General features: G+C 32.4%; 3 protein-coding genes across 8 annotated transcripts in view; 2 read left to right on the forward strand and 1 right to left on the reverse strand.

Moving 5' to 3' along the window:
- Positions 1-25,408, forward strand: part of LOC132040949 (MOB kinase activator-like 1A) — a 35,729-nt gene that overhangs the window by 5,082 nt on the left and 5,239 nt on the right. For 2 of the 4 annotated variants that reach the window (XM_059431643.1, XM_059431644.1), the window contains exons 2-3: positions 23,948-24,000; positions 25,278-25,326. In XM_059431643.1, the coding sequence (XP_059287626.1) occupies positions 23,978-24,000; positions 25,278-25,326 (72 nt within the window). In that variant the 5' untranslated portion in view covers positions 23,948-23,977. Of the gene's footprint in view, positions 1-23,868; positions 24,001-24,977; positions 25,042-25,277; positions 25,327-25,408 lie in introns of those variants that run through there. The other 2 variants (XM_059431642.1, XM_059431645.1) reach the window with 2 other exon arrangements.
- Positions 328-4,858, forward strand: LOC132040804 (scopoletin glucosyltransferase-like). Its single transcript, XM_059431479.1, has 3 exons — positions 328-992; positions 1,631-1,797; positions 3,730-4,858. The coding sequence occupies exons 1-3, from the start codon at positions 506-508 to the stop codon at positions 4,534-4,536; spliced, it is 1,461 nt and encodes a 486-aa protein (XP_059287462.1). The 5' UTR covers positions 328-505; the 3' UTR covers positions 4,537-4,858.
- Positions 10,068-15,736, reverse strand: LOC132040222 (growth-regulating factor 4-like). 3 transcript variants are annotated; one of them, XM_059430850.1, is made up of 5 exons: positions 14,966-15,213; positions 14,400-14,419; positions 12,311-12,689; positions 10,727-11,196; positions 10,068-10,631 (listed from the first exon to the last, which is right to left on the reverse strand). In XM_059430850.1, the coding sequence occupies exons 1-5, from the start codon at positions 15,112-15,114 to the stop codon at positions 10,624-10,626; spliced, it is 1,026 nt and encodes a 341-aa protein (XP_059286833.1). In that variant the 5' UTR covers positions 15,115-15,213; the 3' UTR covers positions 10,068-10,623. The 3 variants fall into 3 exon arrangements, with proteins under 3 accessions (XP_059286833.1, XP_059286834.1, XP_059286832.1); XM_059430851.1 differs by lacking the exon at positions 14,400-14,419 and adding an exon at positions 15,516-15,736 and having other exon boundaries at positions 10,069-10,631; positions 14,946-15,179; XM_059430849.1 differs by lacking the exon at positions 14,400-14,419 and having other exon boundaries at positions 10,069-10,631; positions 14,946-15,213.

Genomic DNA, 25,408 nt, shown 5'->3' on the forward strand with positions numbered 1-25,408 from the left:
ACCCATGAATAACTTAGTAGCATTTGATTGGCCATATCAAATATTACCCACCAGCATAAAGTTATGCCACAATCTACATATTATATTATGCGGAACAGAACGTGTAATAAAAAATATGTATTACGAATATAACGATCAAAGTATTTAAAGATAATAATGTCTTAATGTAGGTAATCCATGCATAACAAGCCCTTAATTCATCATCAACTACGATATAACATTTCATATATCAACAATCACCGCATAACAATTCCCCCATTGTTATTCACCTTTTAAATAGTTCATATTATTATAAACACATAACTAACAAGCATGAAATCTTTTTGCAAGAAAATTATAAAAACAAAAGTATTACACCGTATTAAGAGTCTTATCTTCTGCTAACTAACTTAGCATAGAGCGTTGTTTTGATAACGTTTTGTTGGAAAACATGCATAAATAAGAGAAACAAGAAAGCCAAAGAGGAACTACACCAACAAAGAAAAAGTAAGCAAAGCTCATAAACATGGAAGAAGCTATTGGTGAGATTTTAGTAGTGCCATTCTTTGGACAAGGCCATGTCTTTCCATTAATAGAGCTTTGTAAAAAACTCTCCATTTTTTATTTCAAAACTACACTCATTCTTTCTTCCTCCATCTCCTCCTCCATCTCCTCCTCCTTGCTCCGCCACCCGTTCGTCCACGTGGCAGCCGTTAACGCCCCGTTACCGCCACCTCCTCGGCCAGAAAAATTTGACCCTCAGCCTCTTATGTTACATTTCAAGCAAATGAGACAAGGCATGGAAAGTATTTTGAAATCTAACATCGCTAAAAATAATAAGTGCACAAAATTTAAAGTTGTTTGTGCTATAGTTGATTCCATGATGTTGGAACGTATTGGAGATGTTTTCACAAAATTTCAAGTGCCTGTTGTGGCTTTCTTCACTTGTGGTGCTGCTTGTCTGGCCATGGATTATGCTGCTTGGAAAGCTGATGTAGAGTGCATCAAACCAGGTTAGTCGGTTGATTCGGAATTTAAAGTTTGATGAGTTCATTTTTAAAGTTTTAACACCAAACTTATTGTGCTGTTATTCAGGATCTAATATGGCCCTACAGTTTATAATATCAAAGCGAAATAATATCAAGAACTATTTTTAAATACCAAGAGAGATATTTATGTAAAGAATTATATCTCTTATGAAAAAAGTTAGTTTGTAGCATTTCAAGAAAGTAACAACCTTATAGTATATTTGAAATGTACATGTTCTCGATCTATAGCAAGAGTCGTTATTCACTACTTCATGTCGGTCCCTTCAAGTTCAACTATTAACAAGTTCTTGTACTTCAAAGAAGCGTTGTTTTTATGCTAATTTTGTAGATAGACGATCACTCTTTTGAGACAGTAATTATAATGTGCCTCAAGTATTTTCTTCGTCTAGTTTCTAACAAATATTTATTAGATTCACGTGAACCCGTAAATTCCAATCTAGACTGGACATGCATGTCTATATTGAGAAACATTTTTAATTCTTAAATTTTTTATCTTTCCATTCTTATATATATAATAGTCGCTCCACAAGTTCTAATATACTTTTTCTATGTGACAAAGTCTTTATTTTTTTCTTAAATTTAACCTTCTCTTAATTTACTAGGTGAAACCCGGTTTCTTCCGGGTTTACCTGATGAAATGGGCATGGACTACGATGATATAGTAAGGAGACACAGCTCAGAGGAACCATCAATTGTTGCTGAGATTCCACGTACCAAGAAGAAATCTTTTCCAACACAACCTGGTGATGAGCCACCATGGATCCAAGAGGTAATATAATATTAAAACACTACTCCGTCAATTCCAATGTATGTGATACAATTTTTTCGTAAACTTGCTTGTATCGGATGTTTACATCAATTTAATGAATATTGGATAGTATGTGTTTTCTATACTCACATTTTATAAGTGGTTAAGTGATATCTATTCTCGATTTAAATTTAGTTATTATAGTTAAATTGTGTGGTTGGTGTAAACACTAAATGCGGGTAGGTATTTACCTTTCTTATTTTGGAAATAATTTAATTTTAAATTATTCACTTTACTTTTAATAAAAGATTTATAATCACACAATTATTGCTGACTTATTTTAGATCGCGAATTTCAAAAAGAAAAAATTAAACTATATATCCAATTAAACAACACAACATTAATTGTGACCGAAAGAGTATCTAATATTCTCTCCGGTCCATAATAAATGTCTTTTTGGTCTTTTTGTTTTGGTCCAAAATAAACATATTTTTGCATAATCAAAAGGGTATTAATTGTTTTCTTTTAAATTTACCTCTATTTAGATAAGTGCGTTTTTATGTAATAAAAAAACTATACTCCCTCCGGATCAAAAAGAGTATCCACATAGCCATTTGTACACCCTTAAGAAAATAATAACTCCTAGGCAAAAATAGGTAATTTAACTAAATTATTCCTAATTAAATAGGTATTGACATTTGATCACTTAACACTTAATAAGCGCAAATCTGAAAAAATAAGGTTAATTCTTTCTTGATTTGGTAAGTGGACACTTTTTTTAACCAAAAATTAAAGGCTAAGTGGACACTCGTTTTGAATCGGAGGGAGCATTGAATAAGTACCATTTAATTAAGGTAAGTTAGACAAAATACTTACTTCTTTTAGGAGTTAATATTTTCTTAAAGGGTGTACCAAAGATCAAAAGGGTTCCTTTCACTTTCTTTTCTTTTCTTTCCTTTTCCTTTCCTTTCTTTGAGCCAAGGGTCTTTCAGAAACAATCTCTCTATCCCCACAAATGCAAAAATAGGGTCTGCGTACATCTTATCTTCCCCAAACCCCATATGTGAAATCACACTGGATATGTTATATTTGGTGGTGGTGTACCAAATATCAAAAGGACACTTATTATGGTCAGGAGGGCTTAATTGGGAACAAGCAAGCAGCAGGTCCACAAGTAATTAACTATTTTGCCCATTATTGATCAAGTATTTATTAGGCGTATTAGTTATTGGTTTGGGACGTTAAAATATCAGTAATTTCATACTCTCTCCGGATCAAAAAAAGAGCCCACTTAGCCATTTGCACACACCGTTAAGAAACTACTCATTCCAAGAGAAAAAAGCAAATAAACTAAACTACTCCTAATTAAATAGACATTGGAATTTGATCACATAACACTTAATAGGGGCAAATGCGAAAGATAAGGTTAATTATTTTTTGATTTAATAAGTGGACACTTTTTTTGACCCAAGAAAGCAAGGCTAAGTGGACACTTTTTTTTATCCGGAAGGAGTTTTAAACAATTTGCATAATTTAAAGCGGCTATCGTATCCTGGAGAGATTTATCTTTATTATTCCTCTAATCAAGCATACAAAATTATTCCTTCCGATTTAAAATAATGTCTACTTAACTTTTTTCACACCCCTTAAGAAAACACTAATTCATATAACAAAACTCTAACTTCTAGAAGAAAAAAAAATAGGTGTTTTAACTAAATACCCTTTATTAATAAGGTTCTTGTCTATTTACTGTTTTGAGTAAATAGGGTAATCTTGAAAAATAAAGTTAATTCCTTCTTGATTATGTAGATAAATACTTATTTTGAACCAAGATAAAAAGGCTAAGTGAATACTTATTCTGAACCAGAGTAAGTATCTCTTTAAGAAAAGATGTTCTCACACCTCAAATCTTTTCACCATTATATCTTTATTCTTTCTTTTTTTCCCTAACAGGTAAAGGTTACAATAGCCATTCTTGTGAACACATTTGATGAATTAGAGCAAAAATTCCTGGACTACTTAGCAAAACAAACAGGACTTCCAATTTGGGGCATTGGCCCAATGCTGCCAGAAAAATTTTGGACACTCACCGCCACTAACTCCCTACTTCATGATAGAGAAATTAGAACATATTCAAGTCACAAAACAAATTATTCAGAAGATGAGGTACTAAATTGGCTAAACTCAAAATCTCCAAATTCAGTAATTTACATTTCTTTTGGTAGTGATGTTTTACCAACTTTACAAGAACATGAAGAGATTGCAAAGGCACTAGAAGAGAGTACAAGGCAAAATTTCATATGGGTAATTTCCAAAAATCAAGATTATTATCCTAATGGTTTGGAAACTAAAGTTGGGAAAAGGGGTTTGGTTATAAATGGATGGGCCCCACAATTATTGATTTTAAGTCACTCGTCGACTAGTGGATTCTTGACTCACTGTGGATGGAACTCGACTATGGAAGCGATCGGACAAGGTGTTCCTTTATTGGCTTGGCCAATTAGGGGTGACCAATTTTATAATGCAAAGTTAATAGTGTGTCATCTCAAGATTGGTCACATGGTATCATCAATTAGAGAAAATATTGGGTTGAAAAGGGTTAAAAAGGAAGAAATAATACAAGGGATTAAGGGATTAATGGAGGATAAACAAGTTCATAATAGAGTGAAAGGTTTAAGTGGCAAATTTAGACATGGTTTTCCAGTTGGTTCAGCTACTGCTTTGCATGATTTCAAGGATTTTATTATGCAAGCAAAGTGATGATTGGAGATTGTTGAGGGGTTGTTCGCCGGAGTGGATCTAGATTTGAAATTTATGAGAACCCAAGCAACCTCAACTCCTCAAGTATTAGTAATTGAGTTTTCAATTTAATTTGTGATGTACTTAGTAAAATTTTAATGCATTTATAGAGTCTGAACTAAAGCTATTAAGATCTATCAGACCTATATTCAGGCTTATGTTCTACATCCGCCCCGGTTGTTTGTGCTATAGAGTTAAGCAAGCTACCTTCTTTTTGTGTATTTAATGATGATGATATCTTCAGGTTTTTTGGCAAAAAAATAAATGATATCTTCAGGTTTCATTTACTAATTAAGGCCTATTAATTGATTTCTTATATTACTACTATATATAAGGGACAATGTAGTACTTAGTTACATTATAACTATTTAGTTGGCCCAACCAAAATGATTTGCTCTTTCGAATTACCCTTGAATTTACTATTTATTACTTCATGTACCCAAGTATAGTTCCAATAAATCTAGATTCGAACCCTTTTTGATAGCATATATTTTTTCTATGTCTTTTTTTGCCCCTCTTTATTTTATTTTTACTTCGGTTGACATAATCAATTTAGTAAATCTAATTAATTTTGAGCCCTTTAAAAATGCTTAAAAAGTTGTGAAAAGTGATGATGTCATCTGATAAAAATAACTATGCACAAAAATAATCTAAAACGGTGATGATAATAACTTTGAAGAACTCATTTGGTACTGGAAGAGTACTCGGTCGGTTAAATTTTCTTTATTAATTCTTAATCACCACTAAATTTCTCTTGATCTTATTTTTAGTAAAAAGAAATTATTCTGAAAATATAAAGTTAGATTTAATGATATAATACAATTATACAATAGAAAATAAATTTTAAAACTTCTTAACAATTAATAGATTAAAATCTTGGAAAATAAAAGAAAAAACTTTAAATTTTATTCAATTTGCTTAATTAAGTGGGATAGAAAAGAGGAAAAGATGCTTACCAAGTGATCAACTCCTCAATATATTGATAACGGCATCCTGTTTTTGTTACAAACAATTTAAATTGTCAGAAATCGTGTAATCTTTAATTGGTTGAGTAAGAGAATTTTCTTTTAAGAATAAAGCATCAATGAGTTAATGACAAACTAAATTAATTCTTAAACTTTGTTTTAATGAATTCAATTCTTTTTAAATTTCATCTAAACCTAGACTTTAATCACCATATTTGTTTTAGCATAAACCATTGTCACATGAAATTATGAGTAATTAATCAATAAATACCAAAATATGCTATTCCTGCCTCTAACTAGAAATTATATGCTCACAAATTCATAAATTATTAAAATGTCCTTTTCAATTTATGATTATAGTCAGTTTGACATCATTTTGCATACTTTAAATTATATTACTAAATATCAAGTTATCTCTGTCTCTTTGATATCTGTTTATTCCCTAGCAAACTTGCTTTCCTATAACAATTCTTTCAGTAAATTATCTAATTATGTGATTAAAAAATTGAAAAATGAATAATACATGATTAAGAAGCTATCGTCTTAAAAAAGTTGTGCCCAAGAAATGTTCACAAATTATTATTTTTTCAGTTAAAACCTATGAAGTGCATTATTACCTTGATCTTGGGCCCGGGCTTTACTGGACTAGTCAGCATTAAACGTGTGAGTTTATATTTTATACAATAGGTAATGGCATAAAAACAAAATCATCTATCGGGTAATTGTAAATAAATCTCTTAATAAGTACTACTCCCTCCGTCCCATAATAAGTGTCACCTTAGTCAAAAACACGCATATAAAGGAACCAATAATGCAATGTGAAGTTTACTAAATTACTCCTATTTAATAAAAATAAATTACTTTCCCTCTAGATTAGAGCATGCGCAAGTAGTGAACCTTTTGACATTGGGAATCCAACAATATCAAGTTACTATGTAGCTTTTTCAATCATCATTTAAATGTTACTTTAACTTGTCTTTTTGTCTAAGGGTAAAATTGAAAAAAAAAATAGTCAATTTATGTCTTGGTTTCCTAAGATGACACTTATTATGGGACAAATTTTTTTGACTAAAGTGACAGTTAATATGGGACAGAGGGAGTAGTACTTAGTAACAGTAAAAATAATAAATACCTTGATTTCACATGCTAAATTACTGTAAAAATCTTTACATTACCAACGTATATAACTTAAATCCAAATTAAATATACCATTAACCCTTCATCTAAAAGAAAATACTTTGTACACTCAACATAATTCTTTATAATTTGAATAGAGAATTTTTTTTAAATGTTTTTTGATTTTTTATTTTAAAATTTCTTACGTATATATATATTTTTTTTTTTTCTGTGTAGCGTTATGCGTGTGTGTGTGACATTTTGTCCACACAGAGAGTAGTGCATGTGACATATGTTAAGTGGCTTGAGAGGATAATAAAGAGAGGGAGAAAATGACAAATTAGTAACACTAGAAAAAGAAAGAGGAGCAACATTTTTTTTTTTTTTTGGTTAAACAGTATATTCTATTAATAGAAAAAATTAGTACAATAAAGACCAGGAGCAGCTTTTGACTATCTACTCCATTACACAAGAACAAAAAGCTGACTCAATCCTACCTGCTCAATCCAAAGTAACTGGAGAAAGTAACAAAATACATCAAGTCATCACAAATGAAGCTAACCATTTAGCTAAGGAAAAAAACATTTGAGGTGTTGCAATTCTTGCTTCCACTTGATTAATAGTCTGTTTGGTCAAGCTTATTTTTTCCTAAAAGTGCTTATTTTTAAAAAGTGAGGTATTTAACCAAGGTTTTGGAAGAAAATAGTGTTTCAGGAGAGTAGCAGAAACAAATTTTTAGAAACTAGAAAAAATAGTTTTTGCTCAAAAGTCTTTTTGAAAAAAATACACTTAAAAGTATTTTTTTTTAAAGGCAATTCGAAATATTAATTGTTCTTTCAATAAGTTTTTTTAAATTAATTAGCCAAAACCAAATTATTTTTTGCTAAAAGTACTTTTCAAAATAAGCCGAAGATGTAACACAATGTCTCAGGTGATTATCTTCAAAGCTAGAGGTTTGGAACCTTATTTTATTCCTTTGTCTCCAAACTAGAGCACAGTTAGCAATAGCAATAGCACCAGCACCTGATTTTCTCTTGGCTTGCTGGTAGGCCCATTGCTATTCAGATTTTCAATCTCCAATGGGTAATTTGCACGATTGTCCTTCTTTGGGTGTGGTCTTTAATTTTTTTCCCTCAAATTAATGGTCTTTAATTTTTGTCTTTCATCTAAAATATCCCTAGGGTTCGAATTCCGGATTAGTCATAAAAATAAAATAAAAAATTTTAAGGCAAGGCTTTACGAAAAGTTTGTCTTATCCTTGCATAATTAAAAGTCTGCCGGATACGGCAGATTTTTAGTTCAGCCTTAAGGAAAAGTCTGCCTTATGCGGCAAACTTTGCCATATAAGGCAGACTTCTAGTTATGCCTTAAGGCAATGTCTGTCGCATAAGGTAGACTTTAGTTATGTCTTAAGACAAATTCTGCCGCATAAGGCAAAATTTTTGCAAAGGGGTCATTTGCATGATTTCCCTTCAAAGGCATTGGTCTTTAATTTTTGCCCCTCAAATTGTTGGTCTTTTATTTTTAGCCTTTACCTAATACCCCGAGGTTCTAGGTTCAAACTTCGGCTCAGTCAAAAAAAAAAAAATCGCAAAGCAGAGGTTTGTAGCAAAATTAGGCCTTAACGCAAACCTCTACCTTAAAACCTAACCTTGCTACAAACTTCTGCCTTTACAATTTTTATTTTTTATTTTTTTTAATATTTGACTGAGCGGGGGTTCGAACACGAAACCCATGGATTTTATGTGAAGAGCAAAAATTAAAGATTTCAAATATGAGGGCCAAAAATTAAAGACTAGTGTCTTTGAAGGGTATTTCGCTCAAAAAAAATTGCAAAGCCTTGCCTTGCGATTTTTTTTTTTGACTAAGCGGGGATTTAAACTCAGAACCTCAGGGATATTTTCGGTCACTTTTTTAAGTGAAGGACAAAAATTAAAAATCAGCAATTTGAGGGAACAAAAATTAAAGATCAGTGCCTTTGAAGGCCAATCCGCGCAAAAAATTGATCTCCAATGACCCCGTTAAACCTCATCCATGAGGATAGCCTGGCCCATAGGTGACGTGTAATTATGCAATCAAAAAATAAGTGACTAAGGGGTTGTTTGGTTCAAAGACAAGTTATACATGAATTATTAATGCAGAAATTAGTACTGTAGGAATTAGTAATATAAAGATTATTTTTTGTTAGGTGTTTAGTTCATTGCACTAAAATTGGATAAAAAAGATACAATTTGTATATTTATTTATTTTTAAAACTAAAAAATTTCTTATAATTATACCCTTGGATGCTTGGCCTTTATAGGTTTTCTGGAACAAAACAAGGCTAGTTTTGTCATTTTAATTATTTTCATGTATAAGCTATCCATGGATAAGTTATCACATGTGGGGTGGTCAGTGGCGGAGCCAGAATTTTCACTAAGGGGGTTCGAAATATGAAAAAGTAAATACACGAAGAGGCCAAAAGGGAGTTCAACACCTACTATGTATACATAAAAAATAATTTTAACCATCTATAAACAGTTTAATTTTTTGCCGAAGGGGGTTCAGATGAACCCTTAGGCCCTTCTTGGCTCCGAACCTGGTGGTGGTGGAGTCTTGTGGTGGTGGTATAAGATAATACAACCTATGGTGTATTAAATAATTCCGGTATTTGTTATACATGCCTCAAATAGTCAACCAGACATGGTACAAAACAATACCACATACAATACCATGACTATTTTAGCTAATACCTCTTACCATACGAGGGATAAAAGTTTTCATTGCCTGTCCACAAAAGGCACAGTCCGATCCGAAGGGACTTGAATGCCAAACTTCTGAAGCATATCTACTATGGCTAGCCTTTGTTGTGCAGATAGCCTAAGTGTGAGTTTGAACATGAATGTTGGCTTGCAAAGTTATGCTCTTCCATTCTGTTCTGGGGTACTGTGGCAGTAACTTTGTGTACATCTTCTTGATGTAAAAGTGATGTAAGATCGAGTTGAGTTGAAGAAGCAAAACAGTTGCAGTTCAAGTTAGTCCATTTCACAAAGTTAGCTAGGTGGTTCCGGAAGTTAGTTACAACTGTTATAGTTACAAGCTGTTAAGCCTGTAAATTGACAACTAGCAGTAGCAGTTGGGATTCAGCCTTATTTTGATTCTGTGTTGATATATACACAATGTGATTGTAGATGTAATTCACTCATCATAATAATACAAGTTACTCTTCTTCTCTCTAAACTCTATTCTCTCTTCTAACTTAATTCTCGGTTGAAGCCGTGAACAAGCAATCATCTTCTTCGAGCTACAAGCTCCTAGACTAACTAATTCCATTCGAGATTAACTTTGTGCATCAAAAAGGCCCACTGCAACAAATTTATTACTCTAGTCTCTTTGTGATCCAAGGAAAATTCCGGATTACCTGCTCTTAACGGCAAGCCCTTTATTCTGAATTAAAGAATTTAGAATCAATCAAATTTCCCCAAGTAGGATAGAAATTTGTACAAAAATACATCACAACATATCGGTATAACTATTTTTTTGAAACAGTATTTATACGCTCTTATATATTATTATAAAGATGACAACCCAATAAAGAACACTCAAGCATAGGATGATGTTTACACATGAACACATAATAAGGACTTGTACCTATAATATCATCAGCTTATTTGAAACTTACATTACATGATTTGCAATCGCTTAAACTGGATTCCAGAAAGTGAAGACATGCATTTATCTATTTTCTTTATCTAGCAAAACTTGGGCTGCATTTGTCTTGCAAACCATCTCACTTAAAAAGAGTGTTAAAAATCCACCATACAGACAAGCAAAGGTATTGGGATTCTCCAGCAACTTAATAAAGTACATAGGTTACTTGGACATCCGAGGCCGGGTCCATCCACTTGACTCATACTGATGAGAAATTGACTAGCATAACTGTTCCTCCGCACAGCACCGGAAACTGCTTATTGCAATGGCAGCATCCTCAAGCATCTGCACCCAATACAAAACCAAAAGTCATGGCTCCCTTGCTATCGAATGCAACTTTAATTGGACAAACAGGTTGCCCAAGGATTTTATTAACTCACCTTTTGTGGAACAAGAACTCCTTGAAGAGAAGTCGGGAGGAGCCATAGGAATGGATATGGATAGCTGAGTAGTGGAGAAATTATTTTTGCTGGATCCCTCGTCATCAAGATTGGACCATGATTCCTTAGTTGTAGGCCATTCGTCAAAGAAAGGGCGCATTGAACGTTGCTCCTGTTTTACCGTCCCATGAGAGCCTATGTCACTGCTGAAAAAGCAATGTTGGTGTTGCTGTGTCGAAATAGTTGCATCATTCATAGGCTCAAATGGATTAGGCATTTGTATTTGTGGCGAGCTATCCAGCAACTGAGAATCATTTTTCGGTTTCACCATGGGGCTTGAAAGAAGTTGTGGAGGCATCAGACACCATGTGTTGTCTGTGCTAGATCCCATGCCTAAACTTCTCATGCCTGCTGAAGCTTCTAGAGAGAAATCCTGCTCATCAGCTTCAGGAGCCATTCCATGGAAATACCTGTTTTACCAATTTGCATTTCATGAAACTAGATGTTACACAACTTATAAGACAAGTGTAGCTCAATTTGCTATATAAAAAATTTAATGCATTTTGCCAAACTTTCGGCTGGGAGTACAATAGTTACTTTTGTTGATTCCAGTTGAAGCAACATTCTCAATGTTTAGTTGCAAGTCATGTAGTCTAGTATCCTAGTTTCAAGTAAGCAGATGATTATAGGCACAAGTCGGTCATACTTATTCTGGGTTTTTATTTCACCAAAGACAGGAGAGCCTAATAGACATACCCAACTGCATCAGCACTCAAGAATAGTATAAAACATGAGTAGGAAGTAGGAACTACCTATGGTACCAAACAATATACACAATGTTTGGAGACCAGACCCCACTTGTGGGATTACACTGGGTATGTTGTTGCTGTTGTTGTTGTATTTAATATGGGCAATGATTACATGCATCAATGAATTCAAGAGCTTTTTGAAGCCACTTCAGATTATACTCAGATGCTACAATATCTTAGGTTAACTATTGAAGTCCAAATCACACAACAAGAGATAAATAACAATACTCATCTGATTGCAGCAATGACATCTCTCAAATAATGTTCCAATGATATAATCATGCTTACTGGTGTCCAGTTGGTGCTCATGAGTCATGACAAAAGTTTGTCAGACATTTGCATATGAGGTAATTTGAAACTAAAATTACTCCACAAGGATATACCAAAGCAGGGAAAAATTGTATTTCAACAACAGTAGGTCTACCATTCGGAAGTATAAGCTTAAAGAAGAGGAAAAAAGGAATAAATGTCCAACATGTCCTATTTAGCTCCTTCCTAGTGTAAAAGATTTGGGTGTAACATTTTTATCTTTACTGAGCAACAGAAACACAGATCATAGAAGCGATGATTTTCACATGTAACCAGTATTGAACATCACGATGTACAGCCAAAGACCAAACTTTAATGAACACTGTTATGAGTCATTTGAAGGAAGATCCTCTTATCTAAGTAACAAAAACTACTTGAGATTTAAGGCACCAAGTAATTAAAGATGAACATCAGAGGAAAATGCATCTAAGAATAAGAGGAAACATAGAGGAGCAAGAAACGCTACCTGTACGCCTTGTTATCTATCCCGTAGGAGACAGGCTCCATCTGCATTTTCGGTGTGGCGCTTCCATAACTCAGTCCTTCTGAATTAGCAGCAGAATATAGTGGCGTGTTCTGGAAGCTTCCACTGCTGCTACGTTGGAAATTCCCACTTGTTTTGCTGCTTCCGGTAATATTCTGCGACATACTAGTCAACAAGGACCGAGAAGTCAATTGAGATTCCACATGCTTTCTTGAACGGTTGCGGCCTCGGTTCATGTGCCGCTCACAATATTTTGAGTCAGGATATGCATCTTTGGCGCACCTCCACTTCTTTCCATCTGTCCTTCTACACCTTCCTGGCTCGGGATCGAACTTCTTCCCATAATAGGAACAATAACCCACTGATAGCAGAAGATACAAACTAATTAGCTCCATATTTAGCAAATATAGTAGGGCTGCAACAGCCCTCCCTCAAAACCCCTAAAAAGAAGAGCTTTATAGCACAAAAGGAAAAAAAAAAAATACTAGATTTGATTAGGTGGCCTGCAGTCAGAACTCCAATAGATAGGAGTACCAGAATGGAGATTAGAATTTATTCACTTCGTAAACATTGAAATATAATGCAGCTTATAAATTCCTCATAAATTATGGCATAAAACCAAAATAAACACGAGATAAGCCTCTGGAAAGGCAACGACATGCCTCTTAAATTATTGTACAACAAAGAGACACAAAGATATAGCCCATCACGTGCCATATTCATTTATAATACATTAGCAACCTACTCAAACCCAAAAGAGGCTTATCCTACATTCCTACCCAATGAATAAACGAGAAAGTTTCTCCTAATTACAGAAATAAGCTAAAATGAATGGATCACCAGATCTTCAAACAAGGAAATGGAATGAGGTGAAAACAAAATGAAGGCTACTAATGATTGGACTACTTTAACAAAATATTAAACCAAAAAAGAAACCATGATAAAGCAGTTTTCTTTATCTGCATGCTCCAGTATCACCATCAAAGTGTGGTAATCTTCCCTTCCCAGAAATGCAGACATTTCCACCACATTACTTAACTAAAAGAAGCTAAATGAAATAAATATAACAAACAAACAAGTCAACTTACAAAAATGAAGGAACCTTCTCAGTTAAATCAAAAAAAGAACATGTGATTTCTTCCCATCTGTCTATACACATAGTTACAGGATATACTCGTACTGCTAGGAGGATGCAGATAAGGGATATAGTAGTCAAGGTGTATGCAAGCAGAGGCCGATATTATTGAAGCCAGATTTTTTATTTTTATTTTGGATAACCAGGTGTTCAGGTTACTGCACCTCGACTAATTCCAAGGGTTGCATGTTATCTCCCACTGATACAGGTACCAGGATAACTCCGTCTACCAAGGTTTGGACATATGAGAAGAAATCACCTAGGGCTCGTTTGGTTGGGGAACAAGTTATCCCGGGATTGTTATCCCACCCTCAATGTGGGATAAAAACAACACTACAATCCCGGGATAACTAATCCTGGAATTAGTTATCCCGGGATTCTATCCCAACCAAATGTGGATAAACTCATCCCACTAATCCAGAATAAATTATCCCTTATCCCTCGTACCAAACAAGCCTTTAGTGGTTTTTGCTATTGCACCCAGTATTTTTTGAAAGTGGATGATAGATATCTAGTGAAAACACAAAAATTTCAACAAAAATTACGTTTTTAACCCACAATCTTAAAAGTACAGTGAACTTAATGCTAAGTACCATAAAACTTAAAACCCATCAAGCTTAAATCTTGGATCCATCTCTGCAGCAAACTTAGCAAATAATCAGCATCATTATTATTCAGAATAGTTGACTACAAGAAGAAAGAGAGAAACATACAGCTAGGATGATGGATGATGATATCAAGTGAAAACCTTAAAATTTTCAACAAGCATTAGATTTTTGCCCATAACTTAATAGTACAATAGATTTAATGCTAAGAACCATAAAACTTAAAACATATCAAGCTTAAATCTTGGATCCATCTCTGCATGCAAACTTGACCAATACCAACATCATTATAATTCAAAATAATTGACTACAAGAAGAAAGAGAAACATACAGCTTGGATGATGAAAGAACCTTGCAGAGATAGAGTTTACTGAACCCGTATTTATTTTGGATAACCGTGGTGTCCGGGCCAGCTTGAACACACCTCGACTAATTCCATGGATACCTGCTCCCTCCCACCAACACAGGTACCGGTTAACTCTGGCTACCCAAGTTTAGACAGACACGCAGAAATCACTTAATGTTTTTCCTATTGTAGCCATTAATTTTTGTGAGTGGATTACAGATATCTACTGAAAAAACTCAATTTGTTTTACCCATGATTTTAAAAGTACAATGAATTTAATATTCCTTCTGTCCCAAAAAGATTATTTGTGTGGCTGTATTAAATTATTTCTAAATATAGAAAGAGATAATCTTTCTGCACAGACTAAAAAAGAAGGAAAGACAATCTTTTTTGGATAGAGGGAGTACTAAGAACCATAAATCTTAGAACCCATCAACCTCAAATCTTGGATCCATCTATGCATGCAAAGCTAGCCAATACCAATATTAATTATTTAAAAGAAATATACTACAAGAAGAAAGAGAAACATACAGCTAGGATGATGGAAGAACCTTGCAGAGATAGGTTCAAAACTACGTCGTATAGGAACAACAAGATCCATAGGCACAGGTATACCAGCCACTAAGTACTTGTATATCATAGCTTGATGCTCCAATTCTTGCCACTGCAAAACAGTGAAAGGTGGCCTTGCCTCACTCATCTCCACCCAAAAATGAAATCCCAAATTTACCCTTTCTTTCAACTTAACCACTTCACAATAAAAAACTGCACACAGAAATTATTATCAGAACTGAAGTTAATAAAAGGTGACAAGAAATCAGATGGTAAACATGCTCCAACTCCAACTTAAAAGATTGTGGGTAAAAGAGGAAAAAGGGAGCTTATGTGGGGGTGGAAATTTTTTTTATATAAACGTGTCAAGAAGGGTTGCTTGGTAAACACTCTCAATTTCCACTTTCAACTTAAAGGTTGTGAATTTAAGTCACAAAAAATAGTAAAGAAAGCTTATGCGGGGGTTAAAAACAAGTTAATATAAGGTGTTTCAGTGTGTGTGTGTGTGTGTTTGTGTGAGTTGAAGAGAGCAAAGGTTGTTGGAGTTACCTAATAGGGGGACAGATCTAGGGGTTTTGGACAAACATTGAAAGTAGTAGTAGTAGTAGTACAGATATGAGAACTGGTAGTCTGGTAGTACAGTTTGGTTAAGGGGGGTGATTAACTAGTAGTAGTACTTTCATTTGGTTAAGTGAAGTTTTTGAGGTTGACAAGGTTGTTTTAGCAGGTTTTGGGGAAGCTAATGAATGAGTTTAAGGTTTGTAAGGTGTGAGTGTTGAGGTTAAAGGAAGGCATTGGGACATGGGAATAATGAAGTGTGGGGCTGAAAAAGAAAGGGTCATAGGTGGGGGACCTTAGAGAGTGGGGTGAGATAAATTATGTCTTCTTGTGGTCCAATGATGTAAGTTGCAAGATCTTCTTTTCTATTTTTCAAAAAACTATTCAGGAGTCGTTTGGTCATGAGAATTTTTCACTTTTCTTCAAAAATAACTTTTTTTTTTTATTCAAAATAAGTGTTTGGTTATAAAAAAAAATTAAAATTTAATTTGGAATTAGATTTCAAATTTGAAATTGTGCTGCAAATCTATTTTTTGACTTTATTTTCATAAATTCCAAATAAAGTGCCATATGCTCTCTTTTGCAGAAAGTATAATCAAACATAATTTCAGTTTCAACTCCAACTTTATATAAATTACAATAAAGTGAAAAATATCTAGAATCTATAGCCAAACACCTACTTAATTTTGCTTATAATCGTGGTGCTTGGATTAATTTGCATGCACCTCAATTGATTTTAAGTGGTGCCTTTTGCTTCCCATCATCATAGATATCGGTAACTCTCTCCAACAAGACTTAGTTAGAGAAAAAAATGATCACATAGCTTTTTATTTTATCTCTGTTGAGATTTGTTCATGAGCTCGCATGGTTCTCAACTCACCTTACGTCACACATATGCTATTTAATAGGCGTTTGGACATAAAAGTAAGTAAAAAATCATTTAAAGTTACAGTTGTGTTTGAATATGTATTTAACTAGGGAAAAAAATAGAAGTTTTGTGAGAGAAAAAAGTCACTTAAAAAAGTTAGTCAAACCACTTTTTCAAACTTGAAACTTGAAAAAAGAAATCCAAAGACCCAGTCCAATGGTGTATGGCCAAAAGTTGTTTTGAATTTTTCATTTTTTGAGAAAAGCCAAAAAGAAAAAATTATGGCGAAAAGGAGCCCTTAATATACACATTGATAATATACAAAGATATGTATTATTAATATATTTTAACTACACACGTTATTAGTCTCGCTGATTAAAAAAGAAAGATATGTGTCCTATTACATTATTAAAAAAAAAAAAAAACCCTGATATAATCGGACAAATTTTTTCTTTCCCTTTTTCAACGTGAATACACTGTCATGGCCTTGAAAAATGAATCCGACGTGTTTTGGACTCCATTAAAGGTGTCACATAAACATATATATATTTTAAATTCCTCCATTTTTACACCCAACTTCTCATTTTTTAGCCCAACTTCTCATTTTTTTTTCAATCTTTTTAATTAATTACTTTTAAAAAAAGCTCAAAAAAACCCATTTTCCTTTCATACCACCACGACCACGCTTCTCAATAATCCATATCCATGGTTTCTTACCGATTGCATAGGGAAATTAAAGATCGTCATTTTGAAGTTAAAGTGAAGATTTGGATGTTTTGTCTTGAATCTCCATTTTTTTGTCAAAATAATATCCATTATAAACAAAAATCGAACGAAGAAAATTATGATTCCCAACAACTTGTTAAAGAACAACTTTCCACCATAAACGAAAATCAAGGAAAAAAAGATGAAAAATCAAGAAAAAAAAGGAAAAATCGGAAAAAAAAAAGTTGAAAAATCTAATGTTGTTAAAGAAAATCCATTGGAAGTTTTGTTTGGAGTTGCTATTGTTTTGGTTGGAGTTGTTTAAGCACTAATTCTTTGAGTTGATATTGGGAAAAAATTAAACTGGCGGAATTTGGAGAAAGGAGAACATCCAAATGGGTTTATTTAAATTCTTCATTGTTTGATCAAATTAATGGATGAACTTTGTTCTATTAGGTGTTAGGAAGATCCTTTCATATTTGGATTTGTTTGGATTAGATTTGAGGAAGTTGGTGTGATTTTTTTTTTTCAACTTCTAATGAAGATGATGATGATGATGATGATAATGTTGATGAAGATGAAGGAGAATTGGTTATGGGTTTTTGTTATATTATCCTTTACTAAAAATAGAAATTACGTATGGAAAATTGAGATTTTTTTTTTTTTGAGTTGATTTGGTGTGATTTTTTTTTCCATTAATGACTTTGATGACGTGTCGTGGTCAATCTTATTTATTTAAATCAATTTTTATTTTTGTTTTTAACATCAAGGGTCGTTATTTTTAAAAAAATTTGTTCGGGGGTAATAGGGCTAAAACATTTTCGTCCCCAAACTATTACCGTTTTAAGACACGTGAGTTGGGATTTTGGTCAAACGTTGGGGGTATTTTGACTATTATCCCAATTAATAAAAGGGGCCCTTAATATACACATTGATAATATACAAAAATATGTATTATTAATATATTTTAACTTGTTACAGTAAATAATCCACTTTACCTTTTAAGTTATTAGTCTCGCTTTTGATTAAAAAAGAGTATATGTGTAAATATCTTTTAGGTGATTTGACATTATTAAAAAAAAAAACTGATATAATCGCGTATAGTAAGTTGGAATTCTTTCTTCAAATGGTCATGTGAATGAACAGTGACATTAAAGGTGCAAACTTTGTCCTCAAGGTTCAAGAATTATTAAGGATGATTACCGTAAAAGGATTTGCATTTTGTTTAACTGAGGGGGGAAAATCTCTTCTAACTGAAGTCTTGAAATTTTGGGACCAAAGAAATTTTCATTTTCAAGTTTCACCCATGTGCAAACAATGAACTTTACTTTGGTTGTCACTTGTTTGTTACCACTTTATCATGTTTCCTTTTTTATTGCTCAAGAAAAGCATCATTACTAATTAGAGTGATAGATATATCTCAACAAAATACGTACAATTTAAGGGAGAGATCGGGTTTAATAAATGAAGGGAACTATATATATAAAATAGATGTTGGAGTTAATTAGCATTATAATATTGAAAATATTACATGACCTTTCATATTAATGACTATCATGGTGTTGTCGGTTGCAACAATTTTTTTATTTTAATACTTGTATGTATACTGATTACCTTACTAATATTCTAATTAAATGATCTAACTAATTATTACCTCGCTAATAATAGGTATACTACAGCTCATAGAGATTTGAAATGCCATTTTTATTAGTGAAAGTATTGTAGCAGCAGCATAAAGCCATCTCATTTCTTTCTTTCCGTGTTACGTTCGTATAACTCTATTGCTCACAAAATGCTTATTTACTCCGTAAAAGAATCTATACATGTGTATGTATGAGTCATTCTTCTTTGTGATAGATACATGAAAAAAGTTATGCAAATGTGTATGAGAAAAATGTTGGAGGAAATAGGATCTCTTGGCCTCTTACAATTTGAATAGAAGAAAATGTCTTTTTTCAGATCTTTTAAAAAGTTATACTTGACATAGGTGTTTCTGTAGTTGATTTTGGATACATCAATGTGTCTGTGGTTTGCTCGAGTGATTCAACATTGTTGGTCTTTTGTATCCGGGAGAGGATAAGTTAAGATATTGTTACCAAACTAGTAAAAATATTCATTTGTTTTGATTTATATGACAATATTTATTTTTAGTTAGTTCTAAAAAAATTAACATGATATTTTTATTCTAATATTTTAATTTGAACTTTTAATGGCGCTTTAATAGAAATTGACATGATCTGTTTAAGATTATTAAATTTTGAATATGAATGAAAAATATGTCACTGATATTTCAATCTCTCAATGTCAGTTACACAAAATAAAACGAACAAATTAACTACCAAATAATAATGACGGAATGATAAAAGTCACTTCTTCCTTAACAAGAAGTATTAGACTCGAGTTGTGGGAAAGAAGTTCCCTCCAATAGAGAACGCTAAAGCCCCGTTGTCTCTATAGTGGATTTTCTACAATGTTAATTCAAATTAATCTAACTTAGCAGGTTCCTAACATCAGACGCTCGAAGAAAAGTAATAAAAGGGCTTGTTTCCCCTCTAAATTGACAAACATAGATCCACACATGCACGAAATTATGTTCTCCGATGCCTAACTTCATTCATACACATACACATGAACATGTTCTAAGATCAGTATTTTAAAAGCCTCCGCCTATACATTTTTCTCATTTACCTTGAAATGAATGACACATTATTATATCCACGTCACTTGACATGTCAAGATTATCTCCATCAATTAGTTATTTTCCAACTTCAAGTTGTATTTGGAATTTTCATGGCCAAACGTTGATTTTCAAATAAAGTGAAATAATTTTCCTGAAAAAAGTCTGAAATTCTCATGGCCAAACAGGTATAAAATAAACCTTTTTATCTAGTTTTTCCTTTTCTAGATAAACTTTATTATTAGTTTATTATTCCACCCTCGTTCTTCTCTCTATAACCAAATAGCAGACGTCTACAATTAGAGCAAGCTTGTTTCATAAGAAGTTATATTTTAGTTTAGTGTCAAATAGAGTGGACGTAAGACATGGTAGGGAATGAAAGTGAATTCATTATCTTTGACAGGATTTTTCGAACAAACTTTCAAAATGAAATCCTGGGCAAAATTGGAGATATAAATTTAAATTATGAGTCTTAAATGTGCTGGAATTGTGAATCCAAAAAAAGATAAAGGTACTTAATGTTGGTAAAATACTACTTTGTCTTTAATTTATGTGATACTTTATTGTTTTAGTTTATTGTTCAAATTATTTGTAATAATTATTTTTTCGACCACATTTTTAGAATGTATTCTTTCACGAAATTAATATCAGAAAAGTTGCAACTTATAATACTTTTTCATGTAGTTTTAAAATATATAAATTTTAATCTTAAGATATTGATTTAATATAATCCAATTTAGTTTCAAAGTTTAGTCAAATTGACTCTCAGAAAAAGTGAAAAGTATCATATAAATTGGGACGGAGGCCGGGGAGTACAAATTATTACGGTTAAGCCTTACGTTGTAATCTTCAAAAATTACAAATAAATATTTTCTGAAGTGGGACGGAGGCCAAGGAGTACAAATTATTACAATTGAAGCCCACTACGTTATAATCTTCAACTCCTGTCCAACATTATGCAAACTCTTGACTTATCCCCTCCACATAAAACAACCTGGAGAAGATAACGTCGTGTGACTTAAAACAACTATTTTTGACCACAAGAGCCTAAAACTCCACTAATAAAAACATCTTCCTTTAATATAAAATTACTCTCTTTTGTAGTGAATAAGTTGGAGACTTAGAATATTTTTCTTTCCGTCAAGTCTCAACTTTCTTTTTCGCTATTCGAACCTCACTACACGCTATAATATTTTTCACATTTCTCATATTTCTCCTTACACAACTCACGGAAATAAAACCTCTATATATAGGTGTAAGAATTTTACGATATATTACTCATATCATCATTTATTTTTATAAATTAGAAAAACTAATTTATATTTCTTTAAAAAAAAAAACAAATCTTCAATTCCACCAATAAGAAACATCTCTCTCCTTTAAAATATTTGTCCTTACTAAAAATACTTGTCTCAAAATATATGTCGTTTTATTTACCCAAGGTAAAATTAAGTAGCTTTTTCCTATTTTACCACTTGTATTAATTACATCAATGAAGCTTTTATTGTTGTGGGTTAGGATTTTGCCACCATCAAAATTGCAAGAAGAAGATGAACAAGGGTGAGGGCTGGGATTTTTCATTGAAAGAATGTTTCACCATTAATAAAGTAAATATTTAATGCATATATTTGATCTTATGAAATCAACGCAAGAGAAAATGAATAGTTCTTTTTTTTTTCTTTCGTTTTTGACAATTGTGATTTTTTCTTCAATCATCCTAAAAAGTTGATTGAGGGAGAAGAGAAAAATAAATGGGGGAGTTGGGAGAGGGTGAAGAAAAGAAAGAGACAGATTTTTTTTTTTAAAAAAAATTCTTTTAGTTTTTTTTTTTTTATAAATTTCTTTTTTCAGCTTTGTACGCATGAAATACAGCACTTTAGAGAAAAGAGAAAAAAAATGGGGAAGAAATTTGGAGATAAAATCATGCGATAGAGCTCAAAATTGGTTCAACAATGGTGGTTTAATATTTGGAGAAGAAGGTGGCTTTTAAAGGGCAAAAATTGACTGTTAATGCCTTTTTACAAGGCCTCACTCGCCTGAAGTGAGCGTATCATGCGCACAACTGAGTCAAATGCCACATAGGATGAGAGGGGTTTAAAATGCTTAGTTTTGATGGGTAGACGGGTTTAGTTGGCAAACATGTAAGTACAAACACCGAGATGTCAAAAAGTGTTAACTACAGGAATCTTCCAGACTATTCCGTCTAATATTTTTCACACTTCTCATATTTCTCCTTACACAACTCACGAAAATAAAACCTCTATATATAGGTGTAAGAATTCTTCCATAGAATAAATTAGGCTTTAATGATATATTAAGTGAGGTAGAACATGAAATAGTGGTTACAATATTTAAGACTTAGTGGGATAATTAATGGTGAAACATGTCATAGCAAGTTATACCAACAAATAATATCCACTTTCACCACTAACTTATGCAAATTATATATTTTTACTCCAACATTCCCCCTCTCATCTTAAAACTTTTCTTTTCAAAGTTTCAACCAATCTAATATCCAACATTCCAAACGCCAGTGTCTAGATGAAAAATTGTGGAAATCAGAGGTCTACAATAAAATTTTTCACTTTTTTTCGAAAAACATTTTCACTTTATTTTCTTAAATCAACATTTAAAAAAATTTAAATATAACTTCAAAAAATTTTTTTTTTTTTTCACTTTCATATATATTTAAATAATCAATATTTAATTTTATATATAACTAAACACAACTATTTTTTTATCACAAAATACCAAATAAAATAAAAAAATATTTAATTTTCATGATCAAACGCCTTCTAAAATTTGGTGCAAGTAGGAGCGTGTATGTCTTCCCAGTTCCTCGAGGGTGACATAAGAGTACTGAACTGATCAGTTACAGAAAACCACGTGTCAACCAGACACATGCATAGATGCAGTCAGGAACACGTCACTATAGCACCAGGGAAGGAAAATGCCAAACACTTTCTCCAATTTTCATTTCCTTTCATTGGGTACAAAGTCAGTGCGGGACAGCTTTTTTTGATTATTCTAATGTACTTAAAAAAATATCAGTAATAAAAAAATAGGAAATTAAATTCCCTGCCCGCAAAAAATTATAATCCGTCCGTATCAATTTATGCGAACTTATTTGATAAAAGTGTATTGCTCGAATGGTAAGCATCTCCACCTCCAACATGAACGTTTTGGGTTCGAGTCACCAAAAAGGGATTTTGGGAAAAGAAAAAAAAAAAAGAATGTGAATCTATTTTATTGGGCATTTAATTTAAGAAAAAAGAGAAGATTTTTGAATTTGTTGTATAAAATGATGCATATATATCTTGTATGGTTATAAAGATAAATTATTTTCAAATATAAAAGAAGGTTCTTTGGATATGGATTAAAAAAAATAAATTCACATAAATTAAAACGGAGGAGAATATAAAAAAATACCTCACATTGGACAGCTTCTTTTTTTTTTTTTTTTTTTTTTGGTGCCCGCTCTTTCTCCACTATGTCTCTTTTGCCACCATTTCTCCTCCTTTTCTGTGATCGTTTTAATTTATTTGTCTGATTTTCATTTAATATAGAGATTAAAAAAGTAAAAAAAAAAATTGGAAACTTGTGTTGTTAAATAATATGTGGAATATATCAAAATGTCTTTTAATCGTGTGATCTTAAACATGTCACTTGAAAAATTAGGATTAAAGAGTTGTAAAAAACGAAATAAAATTCTTTTTTGAACTGACCAGAAAGAAAAGTAAGACAAAAAAAATTAAAATAGAGGTATTCTATCTGGATCAAAAAGTGTGTCCACTTAGCCTTTTTTTCTTTAGTAAAAAAGAGTGTCCATTTATCAAATCAAGAAAGAATTAACCTTATATTTTTAGATTTGCCCCTATTAAGTGCTATGTGATCAAATTACAATACCTATTTAATTAGGGGCGATTTATTCAAATTACATCTTTTTGTTCAGAAATTAATATTTTTTAAGAGTGTAAATAAATAGGGTAAGTTTTACACTATTTTTGATCTAGAAGGAGTAGGAACTTAAAATATAGGAAATTAAATTCCCTGCCCGCGAAAAATTATTAAAATAACCCCCTCAAATTTGGGCAGCTTGTTTTCCGCTGCCCGATCTTTCTCCACTATATTTCTCATTCTCTTTGCGTAAACAATCAGTTTTTTTTTTTTTTTCAAAATCATTTTACATATATCTGAAAAAATATGAGTTTATTTGGTCTTGGAAGGTATAATTAAATCATCTCTTTCCTTTTATATTTTAATTTCTATTGTGGTATGTTGTAAATTGTTCTTGTGTTTTTTTCTGAATTGATGATGATCTATATGCTTTCATGATAAGAATTTATTGATCTGTTTTTTTTTTCTTGCTGAATTTAAGGTTCTTTATTGTTATTATTTGTTGCCTCATTGATGTTTTGATTGTTTTAGACTTTCAGGCTGTTTCTTCTGTTTATTTCTTATTTTGAATAAGTTTTTAGAAGATTCTAAATTTATTCACTATTTTTGGATTAACTGTTTGTGCACTCCAGAAGATTGGAATTTGTTAGTTAGCTAAATTTGTTAGGTTTACAACTTTTACGTGTGGGCTTGATGATACTTCACGTGTATATTAGAGATGGATCCAGGATTTGAGGTTTATAGGTTCTACGACGAACTCAAGTTAATATACAATAATAACTTGGTTCACAGTACATATATAGGATCTGAGCAAAAGGTACCAGGTTCATGTAAACCTGTAACTCATAGGCTAGCTCCGCCCCAGACTCGTATATTACCATTATGCTGTTTGTTTCACTTGTTTTGGGATAGAAATCTAGGGTGTTTATTTGTCACTATTTCAAGATCAAATATTTGATCTGGTGTTGTATTCAGTGAATAGTCGTGTACCTTTTCTTTTTTAATTGGAGATGAACTTGCCAAATGGAAGGATAACTTTCATACGTTTGTCTGTTGTAAAGATTGTTTTGTACTTTGTAGAAGGATCCTTTTTTACCACGTAGTTTTTATTTGAAGAGATCAAACAGGAGATTGGAAGTTCTGTTGTGTATAAGAAGAAAGAACTATACTACTAGAAATTATATCCTTTTTTGGACCATAGAAGATTTCACAAGTCGTGGAAAATGTGGACATCGTCTTCTCTATTTCTTTATTTCTGTGTCCTCCTGGTTTTATGTTTAACAGCCAACTTACTCAATAGTTGCAATGACAGGGTAAACAGAAAAGGATAACACATTACCTTAGCAAGTTCGCGTTTCTTAAGGCATCAGGTCAATGAAGATAATGCTATTTCTGTTATTCATATATTAAATATAAGTTATAGCTCACATTATTTCTCAAATTTACTTGTTTTTAACCTTCTTACAGATTTATTGCATACTCTCTTTACGCCTCATTGTCATTATCTTAGCTTTATCTTTGAAAGAGTGCTTTGCTATCCTATCTGGCGAATTGGAACGTAGCATTATTCATCATTTGTCTGACGCCTGTTGCTGTTTGTTTATAGGAATCAGAGAACATTCCGGCCCAAAAAGAGTGCACCCTCAGGGAGTAAGGTTAGGCTCTTTCCTAGTTTAAAGAAGAAATTCTGCTGTTCTCTTTTTGTTTTCTTGGCAGTTACTTCCTGTATGTCAAGTG

The sequence above is a fragment of the Lycium ferocissimum genome, chromosome 12 (genome assembly GCF_029784015.1).
Source record: "Lycium ferocissimum isolate CSIRO_LF1 chromosome 12, AGI_CSIRO_Lferr_CH_V1, whole genome shotgun sequence".
NCBI classification, from domain to species: Eukaryota; Viridiplantae; Streptophyta; class Magnoliopsida; order Solanales; family Solanaceae; genus Lycium; species Lycium ferocissimum.